This window comes from Ursus maritimus, unplaced genomic scaffold (genome assembly GCF_017311325.1).
Source record: "Ursus maritimus isolate PB19 unplaced genomic scaffold, ASM1731132v1 scaffold_33, whole genome shotgun sequence".
In the NCBI taxonomy this organism is placed as follows: domain Eukaryota; kingdom Metazoa; phylum Chordata; class Mammalia; order Carnivora; family Ursidae; genus Ursus; species Ursus maritimus.
In genome coordinates this window covers 1,876,571-1,898,512 of record NW_024425897.1, presented here as the reverse complement: position 1 = coordinate 1,898,512, position 21,942 = coordinate 1,876,571, and the positions used below count along the sequence as shown (strand labels likewise).

At 55.5% G+C, this 21,942-nt stretch overlaps 1 protein-coding gene across 1 annotated transcript; it reads right to left on the bottom strand.

The window, feature by feature from the left end:
- Positions 1–6: 6 nt before the first annotated feature.
- Positions 7–5,066, bottom strand: HIC2 (HIC ZBTB transcriptional repressor 2). Its single transcript, XM_040620099.1, has 2 exons — positions 4,905–5,066; positions 7–3,146 (listed from the first exon to the last, which is right to left on the bottom strand). The coding sequence occupies exons 1-2, from the start codon at positions 4,928–4,930 to the stop codon at positions 1,322–1,324; spliced, it is 1,851 nt and encodes a 616-aa protein (XP_040476033.1). The 5' UTR covers positions 4,931–5,066; the 3' UTR covers positions 7–1,321.
- Between the last annotated feature and the right edge of the window lie 16,876 nt (positions 5,067–21,942).

Sequence of the window (21,942 nt, the reverse complement as noted above, 5' to 3'; positions counted from 1 at the left end):
GGGGGGGGGGGGGGGGGGGAGGGTCCCCTGGGCCAGGCAGAGCCCGGCTCACTCAAACGCACGTCTTCCTGTGCGCGCTAACAGGAGGAAACCAAGTGTCCGGCGTCAGCTGCCAGCCCCCAACATACCGTTCTTGTGGATTAAAGAGGTAGCAAACGGTCAGAAGTCTCCCCACCTTGATCAGGACGGAAGGAAGGAAAGCTCGCTATCTGTCCACACGCGCCACGCACACTACATACACACACACACACACACACACAAAATGAAAAAGAAGAGTACCGACGGCTCTGGCTTCGAGTCCAGCCTCCCCCCTCCCCCCACAAATCCCAGACCTTCCAGTTCAAACATTCACATAAACGTTACACTGGTTTTTCTCTTAATAAAAAAGAAGTACCTCTAAACAAATAATATTCCTCAGAAACTATAGGAAAATCACTCTCTCTCCTGAGGCAGCCGAGGCGGGGCTCGGGGCCCAGGGAAGCCTTTGGCCAAGAAGGGCTTCTGGGGCCTGGAGGGGTGGGCGCCCCTCAGCCCGCAGCTGGGGCGGGGGCGGGAGGGGCAGCTGCCCCTGTACATTCAGTCTGTAGACCCAGGCTCAGCCCCGAGGGGCCGGGAGGAAAATAAACTCTTGTTGGTTTTGGTTTAAAAAACAAAATTCGAAAAGAAAAAAGGAACAGATCAGTAGGAATAACAGCAACACAGGCCCAGAGGCCTCTTTAGCTGTGGAGAGGTAGGCGGTGGGGGCCCCCTGACTGTCCCAGCGCCAGTGAGCGGTGACCCCTGGCTCGAGGAAGGAGGGCTCGTCCCCTCCCCGCCAGCACCGCTCCCCAGAGAGCCGGGGTGGCCCGCACACAGACAAGCACTCGTGCACGCACACAGACAGTGCCCCTGGCCACGGGGCAGCCTTGCTCCTCCCCAGCGGGGGAGGCCCCCACTGCCCCCTGCTCCGACCCGGCCTGCGGGAAAGGGGCCAGATCCCAGCGAGACCCCCGTAACCCACTCCCACAGGCCCTGCAGTGGCCCTCTCAGGGAGCCGGGTGCCGGGGCGGAATCGGGAGGTAGACTGCACACCAGCAATGCGCACTCGGAGCTCGGGCCCATCGGCTTCCCTCCTCTCGCTTCCCTTGGTACAGACTGTCCATTAAAGCTCTGGGTGTGGGGGGACTGGCTGCAGGTGCCACCAGGAGCCACCCCCACGGGGACCTCGGGGTCCCGGCCCCTCCCGCCCGGCCTCCACGCTTCTTCCTTCCTTCCTTCCGTTGGCTCCCGAGGGCGAGTCTGCAGAGGGCACCCTCAGGCCGGGGAGAAGGGTCTTTGGCTTCTAGGAGGGGGAGGTGTGCATGCGCAGGTGGCTGATGAGGTTGCGCTGCTGGGTGAACTTGCCCCCGCACAGCTGGCACTCGTAGGGCTTCTCGCCCGAGTGCACGCGCATGTGCTCGGTGAGGCGGTACTGGCGGGTGAAACGCATGCCGCACTCGTCGCAGGCGAAGGGCTTGAGGCCCAGGTGGCTGCGCATGTGGCGCGTCATGGTGCCGCGCTGCGTGAACATTTTGCCACAGATGTTGCAAGGGAAGGGCCGGGTCAGCCAGTGCGTCTTCTCGTGCTGCCGCAGCGTGGCCGGGTCCTTGTAGGTCTTCTCACAGACCGAGCACTTGAAGGGCCGGGGCTCGGCTGCGTAGGCCGCGCTAGGAGCCGAAAGGTCCTCGGCCTCCTCCTCAGCACCCCCGCTGCCCGTCTCATAGGCCCCCTCCTCCTTGATGAACAGCTCCTCCTCCGTGTGCGTCTCCACGTGGGCGTTGAGCTGCTCCGAGCTGGGGAAGCCTTTGGCGCAGGGGATGCACACGTACAGGTTGTCCCCGTAGGACACGGTCTCGTAGCCCTCCTGCCGGTACACGTAGTGTGTGCCGGCGGGGCCGCCGCCCCCCTCGCTCCCACTCTGCCCACTGTCCTCGCTCCCGTCCTTGCCATTCTCCTCCTCCTCCTTGCAGGGGTATGGGGGCTCCGCGTAGGGCCCGCTGGGGCCACCCCCCCCAATGCTGCCGGCCAGGATGCCATTGGGAACCCTGTCCCCTAGCCCCTCGCCCTCTTCCCCTGGGCAGGGGCCCTTGGGCCCTGCTTCCCTCCGCTCAAAGGGGGACCCCACCCTGGGCTCCTTCTTGCTCCACTCCTTCTTGCGGGCTGAGTGCCGCAGGCTCTTCCGGGGCTGCCCCCCGGGCCCCTCCAGCAGGCTCAGGTGGTTGTCCTCGGCCCCCTCCAGATCCATGGGCTCATTGGGGGTGCCCCCCAGCTCAGCATAAGAGGCACTATTGGCAACAGGAGGGGCGGAGGCTGAGAGGGGCGAGCCGTGCTGACTGTCACTCAGCTGGGCCGGGTCATCAGGGGTCAGGGGGGGCCCGGGGGTGGCAGGGGGCAGGGGAGGGCTCTTCTTGGACAGGTCCAGGCCCAGCTCCTGCTCGCAGCCCCCGCTGCTCCCATTGGTGCTGCAGCTTCCCAGGCCGGCCTCCCCGCTGGCTGGACAGACGGCCCGGCCCAGGCCATGCACACCCTCCTGGCTGGAGCCTCCGAGGAAGAGCTCGTCATCCGAGCCTTTGGCCTGGGGGAGCTCCTGGGGGGTGTGGGCCCCCTTGCGTCCGTCCACGAGCCCCGGATACCGCGCCTGGATGACGGAGGCTGTGGACAGCCGCTGGCTGCGGGGCGGCCTCCCCATGCCGGTGGCGCCCACCCGACCGGAGCCGAAGGGCTTGCCGGCTCGCTTGAGTTTACGGCGGCAGAGCGCTGCCAACTCGGGCAGCTGGAGGTAGCTGGCGGCAGTGAGGAGAGTGCTGAAGTTGGGCTCGGCCGGCTGGTCGCTAGGCAGCAGCTTGCCCGTGTAGATGAAGTCCAGGATCTGCTGGAACACCGTGGAGCTGACCATGTCCGTGTCCAGGCTGATGAGGTTGTCGTGCAGGACCAGGGACTTGAAGTAGATGCTGCTGGCAGCCAGGACGTTCTTGTGGGCACGGAAGATGGAGTTCTCCACCATGATGATGACATCACACAGGAAGCCCTTCGTCCTCTGCTGGTTCAGCTGCAGCAGGAGCTGCTTGGAGTGGCTGGGCAGCTCCATGTCGGGCCCCATGTCCCCACGCCCCGCCCACGCGTACCACCTGCGGGCAAGAACAGGCGCACGGCATTAGCCACCTGGGAGCTTCAGGAAAGGGCTCCGGGACAGCGTGGGACTGTGGTGGGTCTCAGGGGGCCTCATCGGGCATGGTACCCCGGAAGGAACTCACACTACCCATGGGGGCCCATGCTGCCCAAACAGGGACAGTGGCTCCGGTCCCATCTGCACCGAAGCAGAGGACAATCGTCACACAGAGAAAATGGGATGTGACTTGGCTCCACAGCCCAGGGCACGTCTCCACACTAAGTCGGCCACAAGCCCACAGGGGACTCAAAAACAACTAGCAGGGGAACGTGAGGTGCTGGGAAGCAGCAGGGACTGAGGTGAGCAGAAGCTCCCAAGTGGGCTCACTTCCCCATGGGCACGCAACTTCCCAGCTTTTAGGACAAGCTACAAATTGAGATTTTTGGGTTAAATCTCCCAATGCCAAATAAAGGTTCTTTTTCTTTAAATACTACGTGGGCTAAATCAAATATGCAGCCTCCACCTGTGACCTCTGCTCTGCCCAGGGTGACTCTCAAACCCCAGTGGCTTCCCAAGCTTTCGAATTTGCCAACGTCACAGTCCTGCCTAAAGACACTGCAGTCCAGCCACAGTCCCTTACCAGTGCCTGCTCCCATCCCCCTGGGAGGGCCCTGAGCACCCCAGCCTGCGTCTCTAGGTGTTCAGCAGAAAAGCGGGCCTGGCCAAGCCCCTGGCACCACCGGGGCCCCGGGAAAGGCCTTGCCAGACCGACACAGACACTAAGTGATGTCATTAATAAACAGACAGAGGCCTCTGACCTCCACGGAACTGTGCAGGTGGGCTTTGTAACAGCACACACATGGGTCTCTGAGAGCGGGGTGCTCTCACCAGGCACCCCCCCAAATGAGCAGCAGGACCTGAGGCACAAGGTGTGGCTCCCTGCTCCCTCTGGCCCCTCAGGGAACACACGCCCTCCCACAGGCAACTCTGTGTCATGCAGCTGACGTGGGTGCTTTCACGTCCTTCGGCTCAGGGCTCAATCTCTGAAAGTGACTGCTCTGAGCCTTGCCCCACCTGCGACCCCTCTGCCTCTACCAGGGTACCCAGCCTAGTCCTGCCTCCCTCGGGGCAGAGTCTGGAGGCGTCACGCTCATGCCGCCTTCCTGTAACACAAACACTTCCCGCACCCCACTGCCCCACGCCTGCCCTCACTTGCAAAGACAGAGAAAACCCTAATAACCACACACACCCTAGAGGCAGCCTGGAAGTCACTGTGAACACACATGGGTAGACATAGCCACAAGCTAGCACTCACAGCCTGATAGGAGGCAGCAAGCACCCATTCAGCCAGCACAGCCTTACAAGGCTGCTCAGCTGGGGCTCCGAGGTGAGAGCCTGGATCCCAAGGGAACCTACCCTCTACCACTCCCTGCCCCTCACCCAGCCAGGCAGGGACAAAGAGCCCAAGGCACGGTTTCCACACCGCCTGGGACACCCAGCCCCAGGGAAATGCAGCAACCGGGATACCTGGTGCTCCCAGGCTGGCAAGAGTACAGGCCAAGGACAGGAGGTTCCGTTCTCCAAGAGCCTGTGAGCCACAGCAGCCCCTCCTCTGCAGGCTGAGGGCAGTGGGCCCCAGCCTCCCCTCCATGCTACCCAACACTGTGTGCACACAAAGGACCAGGCTGAGAACTGCAGGGCTGTGTGGGCAGCCCAGATAGCCCTCCCCCATGCTTCCCCCTCCCTCCATCCTGCCAGCTCCCCATCCCCAGCCTACCGGAGTGCCAGGGGCCCAGAAACCATGTGAGCAGCAGCCAGCGGGGGTGGCCTCCTTGAGCGCGTGGCCTCCCTGGGGGTGCATCAATGCCTGGTCACCTGGGGAGGAGAAGATGGACAGGGTCACCCAGATAGAAATCAGCAAGGGAGGGAAGGAGGGACAGTGAAGGGGAAGGCACCTGGTGGTCCTGGAGCCCTCACTCCCAGGAAGGTCTGGGGTCTCTCTGGCTGGGACGCCACGGGCAGCCAGGCAGGGGACAGCAGCCACAGTGCCGAGCAGCAGTCAGGCCCAGTTGCAGGGAAGGTCACAGGTCTGTGGATCCTCCCACCCAGAAGATTTAGGGTACTCGAAGGGCCACCTAGGCCTGTGAGGGAGCTGGTGGCAGGCACATAATTCCTGGCAGGCAGGCACGGTGGCAGGAGGCCTGGGCAAGGCCCTTCTCAGGCTGGCCACATTTACATAACAAAAGGTCAAAATTGGAGGCACTAGTGCAATGGGCTATTTATAAGAACCAGTCTCAACCGCTTCTGGCTCTCCTGCCTCCTTCCCTTCCTGATCTGCTCCAGCCACCCCCTCCCTGCCCAGAGGGCCCAGCCCCCTCCTGCCCAGCCCAGTCTGACCACATGGCCTCCCCTTGCAGGAGTTTCTGGAGGCCTGGCCTTTCAATACCAGCCCGCCAAAGAGGCTGGCAGCTGCTGCCAGATGCGAAGGGTCTCCTCCGCCCACGCCCCCGCTGAGTGATGCAGGTCCCCAGGGAGGGGGATCCTGAGGTTCTGGCTTTTTGCACCCCACTCGGCAAGCCTCGACTCCCTTGGAATGGAGCCAAGGGTGGGAGCGGAGGCCTGCAGCAGCCTGGAGCCCATCCCTGCCTGCCCTTCCCCCACCCCCAGGGCCAGGGAGGCTCAGCAGGTCCCTCAGGAATGTGACCAGACCCGGGGTGCGGGGTGGCTGGGAGGCCTCAGCTCCAGCCTGCCAGCTGTCTCTCTGGCCCCTAGCACAGTTCTCCTCTCATGGGGTGGCCCGGGGGGGGGGGGTAGTGGGGAGGGGGAACGGCTGGTCCAGGATCCCACCCATGGCCCAGATGGCAGCAGAACCAGCTTTGTTGGTCCAGAGGCCTGAGAGCGTCTACATCTGCACTTAAGGAAGGCCTGGACCCCTTAGCTGTGTAGAGAGTTCAGGCTCTCCTGCCAGGCCACACCAGAGGTGGCCAGCAGGACAGAGTGGCGCTCAGGAAGGGGGGCAGAGACCACCTCAGCATTGCAAGAGCAGCCCTGAAAAATGCACAGGGAGCCAAGTGATGTTTTCGAGCTGACCAGATGCCCACCACACAGCCCTGTGCCACCCTGCCTGATCTCCACCAGATTTCAGGGCAACCCAAGCCCTGCCGGGGCACAGCGTCCACACAGTGGTCCCCGACTTAGCATGTACCAGACCCTGCAACAACCAGGGATTCCCTGCCCTTGTCAGAAATCAGGCCAACAACTACTGAACACGTGAAGGAGGGCAGTGGAACAGAACTCGGGGGCTCCCACAGGTTCCCATCGCTCCAGCCCTGCCAGCCACGGGAAGGCAGAGTGACTGACCAAGGTCTCCCAGATTGGGTTAGACATGACTTCTCCGGCCCAACTTCCCCACAGGGCACCCACAGGGCAGCACTGAGTAGCCTTCATGGTGCCCTCCACTGGGTGGGGCCACAGCCAAGCGGCCTGCTGGGAGTCACAGCTGGCACAATGCCACCCTACCTGCCTCACCCCAGGTGGGGCCAAGCGTGGGACACCACCGTATCTGTAAGAGACAATGTTAACCTCACCCCAGGGGAGGGGGCGCCCCACTGCTGCGGGGCCAGGACCACCGCAAAGCATTGCTCTTCTCTTCCCAGCAGAACAGTAACAGCAGAGTCCTCTGCCCTACAACTCAACACCGGGTGTAGGAGCGGCAGGCGCCTATGCTGGAGAGGCCACAGCCCCGGGTGACTAGAAACATGACTGTGGGGGCCGGCCCAGTAAGCTGGCAGCACAGTGCCCCACTGGGTACAGGGGCTTGGTGCCCAGCCCTGGCAGGAGCCCACAGGCTGGGATGAGGATACCGCCTGGCACTAGCTCCTGGCACCCAGCAGCCCCCCTGGCAGCAGGCCCAGGCAGCGTGCCTATCAGCCCCAAGGATCCACGCCCAGCTCAGAACCGTTGCCTGCCGGAGCACTGGCTCCAAGAAGCCCAGGATCTGGGGCAGTGGGATAATTAGGTAGTCCTCTGAGGCCGAGACCTAGTCCATCTTGGGCAGGGGGTGGGTGAAACCCTGGCTAGGCTGACCCTGAGCAAGGGCAGTAGGAACACAGTCCCTGGGGAAGGGAAGCTCTGGCTTCTTGTGAACACAGAAGCTGGGGGAGAATGAACATAGAGACCTGGCTGTAACACCTGGATTCCCTTCCCAGGTCCTTGTTTACAAAATGGTCCACCCCCACCTACCCAGCTGGGCTGTTACACAGAGAACTACATAGGTCTCTGCAGAATTTGCATGTCCTTTTGTCCCCCCTCCAAGTCCCTGCCACAGAAAAGCCAGAAGTGGCCCCCACCCACACACTGAGATTGAGGGCAGGCCCAGGGCCCAGACACCCCAAACTTTTAAAACACACACCCAGCAAAGGGAAGGCCCGCCCCCCTGAGCGAGGGAGCTGGCCGAGCTTCCTGCACCTGTCTGCTGCTCCTTCCTGTCTACCCTCCTCAGCTACAGGCATGAAAGGCCCGACCGACCAGGCAATGCCACCCTGGCAATGCCACCCCGTGGAAAGAAACATCTTGGGGGCACAAAACGCCCAATCAATAAAAGATGTTATCTCTCAGGGTGGGGGGTAGAAGCACAGGAAAACTATAAATTCTGTATATTCATTTCTATAATATTCAGAATTTAAAATAATCATGTATTACTTTTAAAATCCTTAAAAGAACTGATGCACGAACGTGGATAAATTTCAAAATCATGTCAAGTGAAGAAAACCTTACACAAAAGAGTACAGACACACAATTCATTTAAATTAAGTTCTAGAAAAGGCAGAACTAGTCCATGGTAGAAACAAAATCAGAAAACCCTGTGGAGGGTGAGGTGAGCACTGTCTGGGAAGGAGCATGAGGAACTTTCTGGGCTGAGCATGGCTCTGTATCTTAGTAGGAGTCAAACTCCAGGAGTCAAGACTCACTGGTCAAAATGTAAGGGGTTGCCTGAAATCTGGGTACTATGTTGCATGTAAATTTTACCTCACACTGGAAACAAAAATTCCAACAAATAGAGAAAGAATAGAGGTTTCCACAGGACATGCCCTTCTCAGCACCAGCTAACACTCACTCAACCTGGGCACACAGGAAGCAGCTCATGAGGGCAGACTGGTCCTAGCACGAACAAATCCGTGTGGCCCCCTCCTGGTTCCATCCTGGTTCNNCAGCCCTTGTGGGGCTTCAGTAGGTACTCAAAGCCAAGGCCAAGGATACTCCTAAGACTCCCCCACCCTGCCCCCCAAACACACAGCAGCCAGAAGGCCAATGAGAACGGCAGAGGCACAGCCCTATGGCCTCCTGCCCCATGCAACAGCACCCCATTAGAAGCCCCACTTGCCCATAATCCCAGGCAGTCTACATGGCCTCAAGTGCTCACAGGGAGGCTAGAAAGGGGCCAACCTCCAGGCCTCTTCTCCTAGCACCCCACAAAAAGCACGACATGCTCTGGCTCAGCCTTTCAAAGGCCATCAGAGGAGGTTTTAAAACAAAAGGGATCTTTTGGGAGCCTGGGTGGCTCAGTCGGTTGGGCAACTGACTCTTGATTTTGGCTCAGGTCATGATCTCAGGGTCATAGATCAAGCCCCACATCAGGCTCCATGTTCGGCATGAAGTCTGGTTGAGATTCTCTCACCCTCTCCCTCTCCTCCTCTGCCCCTCTCTCAGCTCGCTTGTGTGCACACTCTCTCCTCCCACCCACCCCAAAAATAAATAGAATCTTAAAAAAAAAAATAAAACAACATAAAATAAAAGTGGTCTTTGCTTAAGCAGAGAGCCCAAGAGAACAATTCCAACCATCTATCTGATGGGAACTGCCCCAACTTAGCCTGGACGCACATTGTGTCCAGAGCCTGGGCTCTAGGAGGCCTGGGCATTCAGAACTGCTCTGGTCCAGGATGCCTGGCTGGGTCAGTCGGAAAAGCGGGTGACTCTTGATCTCAGGGTCGTCAGTTCAAGACCCATATTGGGTGTAGAGATTACTTAAAAAAAAACTAACTGGTCTGGTCATTCAACCTCCAGTGGTGCCCTCTGGAGACCAGACTGGCAGCCTCACCTCCCTGGGGCCTGGCAGCAGGCCCTGCATGCCTCCTGGAGACAGAAGAGTACATCCCACCAGCACCTCCAACCCCATGGGGAGGAGCCAAACCCAGGGTGTGAAGTTGTGGTTTCACAGCTGGCACTCCCGACCCTCACGAGCAGTATGCTCCAGAAAAATGCTGTCCCTTCTACCCAATGCCTAACCTCCCTCAGGCAGGAACAAGCATCTCCCCCTACCACTCCAGAGGCAACTGTGGGCACCTTGACTGAAAGGCCTCCCAATTTCACAAAACCCCTCTACCTCTCTCCCAACCAGAAGGGTGGGCCCGAGAGAGAAAGGTGAAGGGCAGGGAGAGGGGGCCCAACCTACCTCCCCTCCCTGGGCCAGCCTCCTTGCCCATATCTCCTAGAAATTTTGGCCCCCATCTCCCTCTCTGGTGGTATTCCCTTTCTTGAGTGGGACTTCCCATAGGAGTCTTGGAGCTATGCCGGGGAGACAGGAGGAACTCCATCCAGGCCACTCCAAAGCACCCAACAGGAGACTGTCTTTTCTCCTTAACGACCTCTTGGGAAGGAACACCAAGCCAGAAATAACAGTAACACAGGAATCTTCCAGCCACCCATTGCCCACCCAGAGCTCCACTGCCAGGTGGGAGACACAAAGCATGCCAAGCACACGGGCTGTGCTGAGCGAGGTACAGCCAGCCCCAAGGCAGCTTCCACACCCACAGCGCTTTAGCTCATCTGTGTCAGACAGGGTCCTAAACATGTCCCCAAGCCTGATTCTGAGGTCAGCATCGGCCTTAGTCACAGCTGACCAGTACCTGGTACATGGCCCTAACAGGTGCCTCTTCCCTGAAGGCCTGGCCCCACCCAGGCTGCAAGAGAACAGCTTGAGGGCGTGGTGGAGACAATCTGAAGGTACAAGCGGGACCCAGAAGAGCCCAAGGCCCAGCCCCCAAGCCACCAACCAGTCCTGCCTGGCCAGAAGCCCAGGACTGCTTTCTCCTTTCCCGATGGCCTGGAGCCCTTTCCATATCCCTCTTCTTTCTCTCTTCTTCTTTTTTTTTAGAGAGGAAGAGAGGGAGTGGGGAGAGGGGCAGAGGGAGAGAGAGAGACTCTCAAACAGACTCCCTGCTGAGCACGGAGACCAGGACAGGGCTCGATCTCACCACCCTGAGATCACGACCTGAGCTGAAATCAAGAATCCGACACTCAACTAAGCCAAACAGGCGCCCCCTCTACATCTCTCTTCCCTGTATTCCTCCATGAAGTCTTTACCATCCCCTTCACTGGGAGCCTCTCTCCCCTTCACCCGCCCACCCAGGCAGCACCTCACCCTACCTCAGTCTGCCCCTGGGGAAGACTGAAGTGTTATCTTCGCCTCCAGAGACAGATAAGACAACAAGGTTCTGGGGGTTTAAGGAACTTGCACAAGGTCACAAGAGCAAGTAGGTGGCAGAATGAGAACTCAGAGCCTGATCCAGAACTAACGTCAGACTCTCCCTACCCCTCGGACAGGTACCACGCACCTCCCATCGCTGGGCATGGGCAGAGATGCCACTTACAGGAGCACAGCCCTCCATGCGTCAGAAGGAGGGTCTTGGTCTCCAGCTCCACCCTCATCTCCCCCTGCCCACCACCAGCCACCTATTACAGTAGGGCCTCCGCTGGGCTGCGTTCTCCTGACCTCAGTGTTTAAGGTCAGCCCAGCTCCCTCATCACCCGAGGCCAGTAAAAAGCTCCTAGCTACAAGTGACAAAGTGTTCCCCCAACCCCAGCATGCAGCCTGCTCTGGGTGCCCTGGCTGTGCCTGCTGCTCTTCTGAGAACACCCCTGGCCTCCATGACCTCTCTGGCCTGTCCCTCCAGGCATGGGCTGGGGGTGGGTGAGACTCAGTGCTCTGGGCAAGCCCAGCCGTGTAATACAGCCCAGACCTGGATGCCGGCCAGCAGCTCCTGGCTCTTCTCCCAGACCATCCTCCTGGAAAGCAACAGGCTCTGTGAATGCCAGGAGCCCAGCCCTCCCTCCAACGCAGCTTCTACGAAATAGACATTTGGGTTCCTGGGGCGCCTGGGTGGCACAGAGGTTGAGCGTCTGCCTTCGGCTCAGGGCGTGATCCCGGTGTTATGGGATCGAGCCCCACATCAGGCTCCTCTGCTGTGAGCCTGCTTCTTCCTCTCCCACTCCCCCTGCTTGTGTTCCCTCTCTCGCTGGCTGTCTCTCTGTCAAATAAATAAATAAAATCTTAAAAAAAAAAAAAAAAAAAGACATTTGGGTTCCACTCAGTGCACTGGTGATGTGATCATCACGGACCCAGTGCTGGCATCCTTCTCTGCCCCTCAGGCCAGGCCTGTTGCCCACCCACCGGCACACCCTGAACAGCAAGGGAAGTGGCACCACCCCAGCTGGACTTCGAGGGCCTGAAATCCCTTCAGGTCCCACTTAAGACCCCATGCTGCCCATGATGGGCTGGGGCCCTGACCACCTTCATCTCCGTGCACACCCATCTGAGAAGTGGGCCAGCTCCTGGGTAACTCAACACCATGGGAAAGTGCTGGTGTGAGGGGAGCCCTGGCAGGAAGCTCCACACTGCACAGGCCCCGTGGCCTGCAAACCTTGCTTCTCCAGGGCAGCCTGGGGTCTTCTCCCTCCCCCAGGCCTACAACCCTCCCATCACTCCCGGCTTTGGAACCAACCAGAAGCAAGGCCAAGATGGCCTTGGGGGCCTGCAACTGGATGTCCCTTCGTGGCTCTGACACAATCGGCTACTTGGCACCAGGAAAGGCACAGGGCAGGTGCCACCAGAGGGCGAGGTCTGGCAAGTGCACCTGGCCAGGCGAAGCCATAAATGCCACTGGGGAGAGGCAGGTGAGCACCGCTCAAAGAAGGGGAATAGCAGCTTAAGATTATGATTATTATTACAAAAACTATCCTCACTTCCAGACTCTGTCCTCCGCATTGCACTCCCTCGGGAAGGGCCTGAGCTATTGGTGAGAGGCTCTCTAGCAGCAACAGAGCAGGAGCCCGGAGGCAGGGAAGCACCCATAGGGAGGATGAGCCGACAGGAGAGAAGAGCAGGGGACATCTGCCGTCCCCATCAGGCAAGGAACAAGTGAAAATCCAGGAGCGACTTCAGTCGGGAGGCAGAGAGGCCCCAAGGCACTGGTTCTCGTGCCCCGAGCTCCAGCTCCCAGGGGTCTGGCTCCTCACAGGGCACGGCCCATGGACCAGCAGCCTGCAGCTACGGCAGCAGCACCCAGGGTCTTGCGAGACATGCAGCTGCTCAGGCTGCACTCCAGACCTCAAAACCAGAACTGGCACTTTAACCTCACAGGGCTCGCACACACGTTCAAGCCTGGGAAGCACTAAGGTGGGTTCTAAGCTTTCTACTTCCCAGAAAGCCCAATGCTCTCCAAGCAGTAAACGCTCAGCCACTGGGTGTCGAGAGGAAGAAGACAGCTCCCAAAGGGAAGACATTATTTCCCAGACACACCAACCCAGAGAATGATTAATAAAAACGGTGGGGGCACCTGGGTGGCACAGCGGTTAAGCCTCTGACTTCGGCTCAGGGCGTGATCCCGGCGTTATGGGATCGAGCCCCACATCAGGCTCCTCTGCTATGAGCCTGCTTCTTCCTCTCCCACTCCCCCTGCTTGTGTTCCCTCTCTCGCTGGCTGTCTCTATCTCTGTCGAATAAATAAATAAAATCTTTAAAAAAAATAAAATAAAAATAAAAATAAAAATAAAAACGGTGGACCTGGGGAGCACCTGGGTGGCTCGGTCAGCTGAGCAGCCAACTTCGCCCCAGGTCACAATCTCAGGATCCTGGGATCAAGCCCCGTGTGGGTCTCCCCATTCAGCAGGGAGTCTGCTTCTCCCTCTGCCCCTCTCCCCACTCATGACGCATGTGCACTCTCTCTCATATAAATAAAATCTTTTAAACAACAACAATAAATAAAAAACAACAACAACAAACAGTGGACCTGGAATGTGAGACAGAGGTGCAGCCTGGTTACCAGGCCTCTGCGGAGACAGGACGTGGCCAAGCGCAGGGGCTGCTGGGCCTGGGTGGCAGGCAGAGACCTCAAGGGAGCGAGCAGCACGGCACAGTGGTAAATAGGTGGAAATTCCACCCGCGAGGATCTTATAGGGCACCTGGAAAGCCTGGGCAGCTCCACTGGAAGAGACTATCACAATCATCTCACCTGCCCCAGGGACGCCCTTCAGATGAGATAACTAAGTCCCAGAGGGAGAGACAGGAGTCACAGCTGAGTCACAGAGCTGCAATGGCCCGCCCATGGCTCCTGGAAAGAAACACCAACTCCACAATTTCAAAATCAGTCCTGGTAGCTAACAATTTCTTATGCCAACGAAGGACTCTAAGAGAATTAAAGCAAAACAAAACTAACCCAATCCCCTACCATTTTCTATTACCATCACGTCACACAAAAAAATATTTCAAGACCAAAAAACAGGAAGAGGGGCGCCTGAGTGGTGCAGTTGGTTAAGTGTCCGACTCTTGATTTCGGCCTAGGTCGTGCTCCCAGGGTCGTGAGATCAAGGCCCCACATCCAGCTCCGCACTCAGCAGAAAGTCTGCTTAAAATTCTCTCTCTCCCTCTCCCTCTCCCTGTCGCATGCTGTCTCTCTCTCAAACATAAATAAATAAATCTTTTTAAGATTTTTTTTAACTTATTTGAGGCGGGGGGGCGGACGGGGAGAAGCAGACTCCCTGGTGAGCAGGGAGCCCACACAGGGCCCGATGCCAGGACCCCGGGATCAGGATCTGAGCTGAAAGCAGATGCTTAACTGACTGAGCCACCCAGGCACCCCTAAATAAATCTTTTAAAAAAGCAGGGGCAGGAAGAACCACCTCTCAATGCAGGGCAGTCCTTCCCAAGAAAGGGCAGTTAACCCTTCACCCACATGGTTGCCACAGGCTAGTCAAAATTCTCAAGGCAAGCTGGCATTAAGGAAGCACTGCCCTGCCCTGTGACACGACATGACCCTCCTGACAAGGATAACAGAGATGGCACCCTAAAGGGGAATTAGAGAAAAACAAAACTTGAATGCCAGACAGTCATGATGGGGCTTTAATTAGCTGGGCGAAAAATAAGAGTATTTCCCAAGGAGGAAAGAGAAAAGTAGTATTTTAGAAAGGCGGCCACAAATGAAAACATGCGAACCCTGTGGTCCAGAAAATGCACTCCAAGGTCCAGAAATGCACACCAACAGAAATCTACCCACCTGCTCACCAAAACCCAGGCAAGCATGTGCATGGCAGCTCTGCTCACAGGGCCCAACGCCTACAGGACAGGGGTAGCTGAAGTATAGGAGCTGTTAGCCAGCCACGAGCATAACTGACCATCTGTACAGGACCATACAAATGTGCCTTTTATAGGTTAAAAATAGTTGACTGCTGGCGAGGTCAGACAGTTTCATTTACATGCACATAGATGAGTCTCCCCAGTATACTGTTGACCAAAGCAGCCAGGCCCAAAAGAAACTATGTGGTGTGATTCCATTAAGTTGGAAAGCAGGCAGCATGAGTCCAAGGGCAAGGGAGGAGTGAGGAAGGACAGGGGGTGACTCAAAGGACTCACAAGGGGGTTCTGGGGTTGTGTTTCTCATTCTGGATACTGGTTACACAAGTATGTCCATCTGTGATGAACCCTCAGAGCTGTCACTCACAAATGCACACGTTGCCTACGTACGATGTACCTGAGTATAATACAGGGCACAGAAACATTCAGGATGGGAAGCAGGGCCCAGTCTTGATCCTGATCAGCAAGTAGACCCAAGTCAGGAAATAACCTCCCTGAACCACCAACTAACAATAATAATGATCACAAGACACGAAGCAGAGCACTGACACGACAGAGTGGCCACAACCAGGATGGAATGTCCAACTCAGAAGAGAGAACTCTGCAGACCAGCCAGGAACCTACAGAAAACCTAGAAACCACCATAAAATCAGTGTCTGCCATCCAAAGTAACGACAACCTGATGACAGTTTTTAATCATCCTTGTGTCTAGCTGATATTTCCACAGACAGGAGGAGTTCCAAAATCAGGTAAGCCCAGGAGAGAAGAGGAAATTCAGAGTGGCAGGTGAGGTACAAACAGGATACATTCCACCAACGCCTGAGCAGGTCCCAGAGCAGCCAGCTGGGCACATCAAAGGAGGGAAGCCAAGGAGAAGCTAGACGAGGCGCTCCGGAATAGGGGTCAAAGGGAGCTGCTGAGTGGACGGAGAACCCCCTTAGCTCCAGTGTGATCAAACCCCCAACTCTCAAACAAATGATTCAAGGACTACAGTCAAAGATCAAAGACCAAAAAAGGAAAAAAAAAAAATCAAGTAGAGACACCATGGGCACCCACTAGTTTTTAAAAAGCCATTTCTAAGGATAAAATTAGGGAACTTCTATTAAAAAAAAGTCACACTCTGTGGCCCCATGCCTAAAAAGCCTCTAGGTGCGGCACCTTACAGAAGAGGTCTCGCGTGCCCAGCAGGTATCTTGAAGCTTAAAGGGTCTAACAGAGAGGCCAAGAGCTCAGAACGGGAACCGGACAGAGATCCACTCAGACTTGAGAAAAACACACTCCCAGCGTCACTCTACTTTTAAAATGGAGTCTCAGTGGTACTGGAAGGATTGTTTAGCATTACGAAACCGGCTTTAGAGACAGAAACCAAACTAAACAGGCATTTATCCGCCTGGAGAAGTAGAGCCGGCAGTGGGGTGAAAATGGGGCTACTTAAGGAGGCAACACTGAAAACACCTGAACCCCCACTGGCAGGCTGGATGATGAAGTGGAGGACAGTGCCACCCTGGACCACTCCAAGTGGGGACAGGATCTCGGAAACCACAGCTACACCCAAGCACTTCAGTGAATCTCAGAATAGAGATTAGTGCCTGGCTCTGAGTGCACAAAGAGCAAACTCAGCCAAACTCAGCCAAACCCAGCCACCCCGCTGTTCAAGGATCCAGACAAGCCCAGGGGAGCGACAAAGAAAAGCTAGGGAATGGTTAACCCACAAACCAGGACAGCTGTGATTTCTGGGAAGGGACAGGGATGAACTGGGGAGCAGCACAGGTGGGTGTCCAGGGGCTATTTCTTACATGAGTGGGGGAAGCAACAGTGTACATCGCCCACTACACCTGTATGTGTGCACACGTGATATACACACTCGTTAACATGTTTGTAAATAACCCAGAGCACAATCTTCGAGTCAACTGAGGAAGCTGGCATGCTCTGTGCAGGAGCCAAAAAGAAAGAAGGGCAGGATGAGACCTTCTAGATGCAGGGCGGTGCCAAAGACTAAAGCCGTGTGACACTCAAATGAGCACCCCTCACATCGCTTGACCCAAATACCCCCCAAACACTGCAGGGCCACACGGCTGGAAGACTAGGGCAGCAAGATGCCAAGAAGGGCTTCAGAGGGTTCAGTCCCACTGGAGACACCCGGAAAGTACCACTCTGTCCTAATAAATAGAGAGCAACAGAAGCCAGGGCCTCCATACCTGGGAAGCCAGGTGTGCCTCACCCAACAGGAGGGAAATCCCAGGAACTCTCCAAAGGACTGGAAGGGAAGAAGGGCAGTTAACGCCACTCTAAGTGAAAATACCAAAGTCTAGTGTACATCTCCCCTCTGTAGTCCCTGCCCCCTCTAATTCGGAGTCCAATCAACCTGAATTATCTTTCTCAAACACCAATCTCATCCAGTCACTCCCCTGCTTAAAGCTTTCAATGCATTCCCGATGCCTGGATAAAGTCCACACTCCAGCCTGGCCTGCAGGGTGCTTCCGTAGAAAATCTGGTCCACCATCATGCCTGAGTGCCCCTCCTCTGCGAAGCCAGCCCTGCGTTTCTCCCGGGACCCGATGTCAGCACTAGCTGCCCAGATGCTTCCCCCTGTGCACCTCCCCTCTGCCCATGCCCCCCTACCCCCCGCCAGGCTCCCAACGTGGGGGACGCTGTGTCCCACTAGCCCAGAGCCACAGCTGCACCGGGCGTGGAGCAGGCCCTTGTAAAGGTGCATTAAGTGAGCAAATGCTGGCAGGCAGGAGCAGTGTGGAGAAGAGAGTGAAATACTAAGTGAGAGGAGAGAAGCAGGAGGTGAAGAGGGGGTAGTGAGAAAGGAGAGAAGGCTGCCCAGCAGCCTCCCTTGTTAGCACTTCCAAAACTGTTGTTTACCGTCTTCAAACTTAGGATGCCCGACAAACTTTCAGGTGGTTTATGTGTAACTGTAGCTGGTGTTACTGCCCTATTTCCCATATTAGACAAACTGGCAATTAAAACAATAACTTGACTTAAAATAGCTATAAGAAACCCACATTGGGGGGCGCCTGGGTGGCTCAGCCGATAAGCATCTGCCTTCGGCTCAGGTCATGATCCCAGAGTCCTGGGATCAAGCCCCGCATCAGGCTCCCTGCTCAGCGGGAAGCCTGATTCTCCCTCTCCCACTCCCCCAGCTTGTGTTCCCTCTCTCGCTGGCTGTCTCTGTCAAATAAATAAATAAAAACCAAAAAAAAAAAAAAAAAAAAGAAAAGAAACCCACATTTGGGGCGCCTGACTGGCTCAGTCGGTACAGCATGTGACTCTTGATCTCCAGGTTGTGAGTTCTAGTCCCAGACTGGGTGTAGAGATCGCTTAAAAATTAAAAACAGGGGCGCCTGAGTAGCGCAGTCGTTAAGCGTCTGCCTTTGGCTCAGGGCGTGATCCTGGCGTTCCAGGATCGAGTTCCAAATCGGGCTCCTCTGCTGGGAGCCTGATTCTTCCTCTCCTACTCCCCCTGCTGTGTTCCCTCTCTCACTGGCTGTCTCTCTGTCACATAAATAAATAAAAAATCTTTTTAAAAAAATTAAAAACAAAAAAATCCAAAACCAAAAAAACCACATTAACATAAATACTATTTTTATGGGGAAAAAAAACCCAAAATAAAAAAAATTAATGAAAAGAGTTTGTTTTACATTTTTTTTATACATTTTAAATCTCTCCTTTTTAAAAAAAGATTTTATTTATTTATTTGACAGAGAGACAGACAGTGAGAGAGGGAACACAAGCTGGGGGAGTGGGAGAGGGAGAAGCAGGCTTCCCGCTGAGCAGGGAGCCCGATGTGGGGCTCAACCCCAGGATCAGGACCTGAGCCGAAGGCAGACACTTAACAACTGAGCCACCCAGGCACCCCTACATTTTAAATCTCTTTAACACCTGGCTTAATAGAAGTGGCTAGATTCTACCATCTAGTCTATTAGAATATGTGGTTTTGATTCAAGTCTCTGAAGAAATGTGACTTTACACAGACAGAAGGGAGGACTATTTAAATTATCCTTTCAACTAACTCTCTTCTTCATTAACATTACACTGAAACTCAACAAGTGGTGGTCTCTCAAAAGTTGCAATGGGAGAGGCGCCCGGGTGGCTCCACTGGTTAAATGTCTGCCTTCGCTCAAGTCATCATCTAAGGGTCCTCGGATCCAGCCCCGACCAGGCTCCAAGCTCAACAGGGAGAGCACTTCTCCCTCTCCCACTGCCCTCCCCCGCCCACTGGTGCTCTGTCTCTCAAATAAATTTTTAAAATCTTAAAAAGAAAAAAAAGTTGCAGTGGAGACTCTGAATCCGTATCCGTGACAATCTCACATCCAGTTACGCAAAAATCCACCAGTCTACGCCGCACTCCTATTCATGCAAGATTGTGCAACATCAAGCACTGGTCATCTGGAAAATTTTGGTTCACTGAGTTGATCAGATCTTCCAAATGTCATCACATTTCATTATACGACACCAAAAAACACCATGTGTTAATATCACCGCTGATCTTATCAGTGAAGGCTAAGTCAGGCTCACAGCGATGGATAGGAGTTTTCCAAAACTTATTTTCCCTTGAGGGTTCTAAGCACTGGCAACATACATTGTCAGCTGGTTTCCCTGAAACGGCAAAGCTCACCTTCTGCATTTGAGAAAATGTCTGAACAAATTCTCCAAGTCTGAATAATCACGCCTTGTCTGTCAGTCGTTCTTTCAACTAAAAACAATGTTCCACGAGAAAAAGCAGCTAGTTTAGAGCACAGCCCAAGCAAATGAGAAGTGCTTTCCAGAGACGACAGTTATACTTCACAGTAGCTATGCATACTCCCCATTTTGTCACTGATACTAAAAAGACGTGTACCCCAGGGTCTAGCTTTACTCCTCAGTCATCTGTACTGCCTCCCCAGGACACTTGAAAGACTGGCTGTCTCCATCTGGAACACCCAGAAAACACAACTCTGGGTGATGGGTACCACCCACCACGGCTTTGCATAAGACAAAGGCCAGTAGTTTCTTTTCTTTTTTTTTTTTTAAGATTTTATTTATTTATTTGACAGAGGGAGAGACAGCCGGCAAGAAAGGGAACACAAGCAGGGGGAGTGGAAGAGGAAGAAGCAGGCTCCCAACGGAGCAGGGAGCCCGATGCGGGGCTTGATCCCAGAACTCTGGGATCACGCCCTGAGCTGAAGGCAAACACTTTAACGACTGAGCCACCGAGCCCCAAGGCCAGTAACTTCTAAGTACTATGAAAAGGCTCTTGGGGACCCCAAGCAGTCTGCAAATCACTCTGCGAACAGCCGATATGCACTAGCTCAAATATTTAACAACCCATTTTACTTGTAAGGGAAGTAAGGCAGAGAGGCATTCTTCCCAAAAACCACACTTGTTTACCAAATAGTCTAAGAGGCAGGGCTGACAGAAACCATGAAGAGACCTCCAAAGGCCTGCTTACTCAGAGCTGGCAATGCTTTGGGAGCAAGCAGAGCCTCTGTACGCTGTGGGCCCCGGGCTGATTGCTCCTGCCCTCCTGAGGCAGAGGTGGTCAGAGGGGGACGTGGGGGAAGGGTGCTACAGGAAGCAGGATGTGCAAGCTCTCTGCCTGCTGGGGGCATGAAGTCAAAGTCCCCTCCTGCCCAAAGCGGCTCAGCCAGCCCTGCTGCCCTTATCAGCGTCAACACATGCATGGAATGTGGGACTTTGGAAACAGTCCTCTCCCCTGGCCTGCACCCCTCTGGCACTCAGGTTCACCTACCACAGCCAAAGGAACACCCAAGCTCAGTGTTCCACCCACCCACACCTGGAGCCTAGGGGCAGGTGGGAAAGGCACCTGCTAGAGGTGGCCCAGGGCACCCGAGGAGGCTATGGCTTGGCCCCTCTCCTCATCTCCAAGATCACCCATCTACCAAGAAACAGCCTCACACTGCTGAGAGAGAGGCCACCCTGCCCAGTCCCACACAGCACAGTGAGACTACCAAGAGAAGAAAAGGAGCCCAGCTCTGAGTTCCCAGGAACCCCCAGACCGTCCCCCTCACGGATCCTCTGGAAGTGGTCAACAAAAGCCCAAGTTTACATAGTCCAACGTGCCAGAGGGAAGGAGTTGGCACTGGGAGGAGGAGGAGGAGGAGGGTGGGAAGCGGACTGCTCACTAGGCTTGTAGTGGTCTCTCCCCAGTGTACAAGAACTACCTCCAGCTCCAGGCTCTGTCCAAGACAGCAATACTGCCACCCCACTCAAAATGAAAACCTTGACTGTCCTCAGGCCCAAGCACTGCTCAGAGGAAGGAGCCCACACATAACGTGTTCAAGGCTGCCACACGTGGGGTTGTGTTTACCTTACTCTTAGAACTTCTCTAACGGGGACGACTGGGAGGCTCAGTCTGTTGGGCACCTGACTCTTGATATCGGCTAAGGTCATAATCTTGGGGTCCTGGGATCAAGCACCACGCTAGGCTCCGTGATCAGCGGGGAGTCTGTTTAAGGATTCTCTCTCTCTCCCACTGCCCCCCCCCGCTTGTGTTCTCTCTCTCAAATAAATAAATCTTAAAAAAAAAACAACTTCTCTACCTGCTTCCTAGCTATGTGACTTGAGACTAACTGCCTAACTTCTCTGAGCCACTTGTACAGCGAAGACTGATAAAATGATCGGCACTGCACGGGTTATGTTCTGAGGATTAAATTCGGAACACCTTCCATATGGGGTAAGAGCCCAAAAGTGAGCCCCCAGCCCTCTTCTGCCACTACTTTGCTAGCACTCTGCCAGGAATTCTGTGAGCACCACCCTTCTCCCAGTATTCCAGCAAAGCTGCAGTAGCACCTGTCAGACACAAACCAGCAGCCACTTCCTACTGGAGAGAAGGGCACAGAAGTCCTGCGCAGGGTGGGAGGCAGGGTGGGACAGAGAGACAAAGAGCTGAGGCAGGAACCCACCCCCAGAACCACTAGCTCTCAAAACAGAGCCCCAGAGTCCGTCTACCAGGATGCGTACAGGCAGGAAAGAACAGAGAGGAAGGACACCCTGTCTGTGCTCCCAACACCACTCCTTCCTCGACTATCAGCCAAGACTTCTTGATCCCCTCTCCTTCACTGCCCCAGCCCAGACTGGTCTTCCTTCCCTAATGGACAGCATATTCCTAACCAGGACACCAACCAGAAACACACCAGACTCAGGGGACTTGCTGCTCCCCTCATACTCTAAGCTGCCTAGAGCAAACAGGGCTGTCTTATGTTCCATCTGCCCACAGATATGCACTAAACCCCAGGACCGCCCATTGTTCTGTTCTAGCAAAGAGAGCTGAGCCAGGTGAGCCACATCTTACCTAAAGCCCTACCACCAATGCCCTTTCACAGCCACCCCACCCCTCCCTGCGTACTCTCCTTCCTGGCCCCTTACACACCTTACCCAGATAACAATGCAGAAAAGCAAC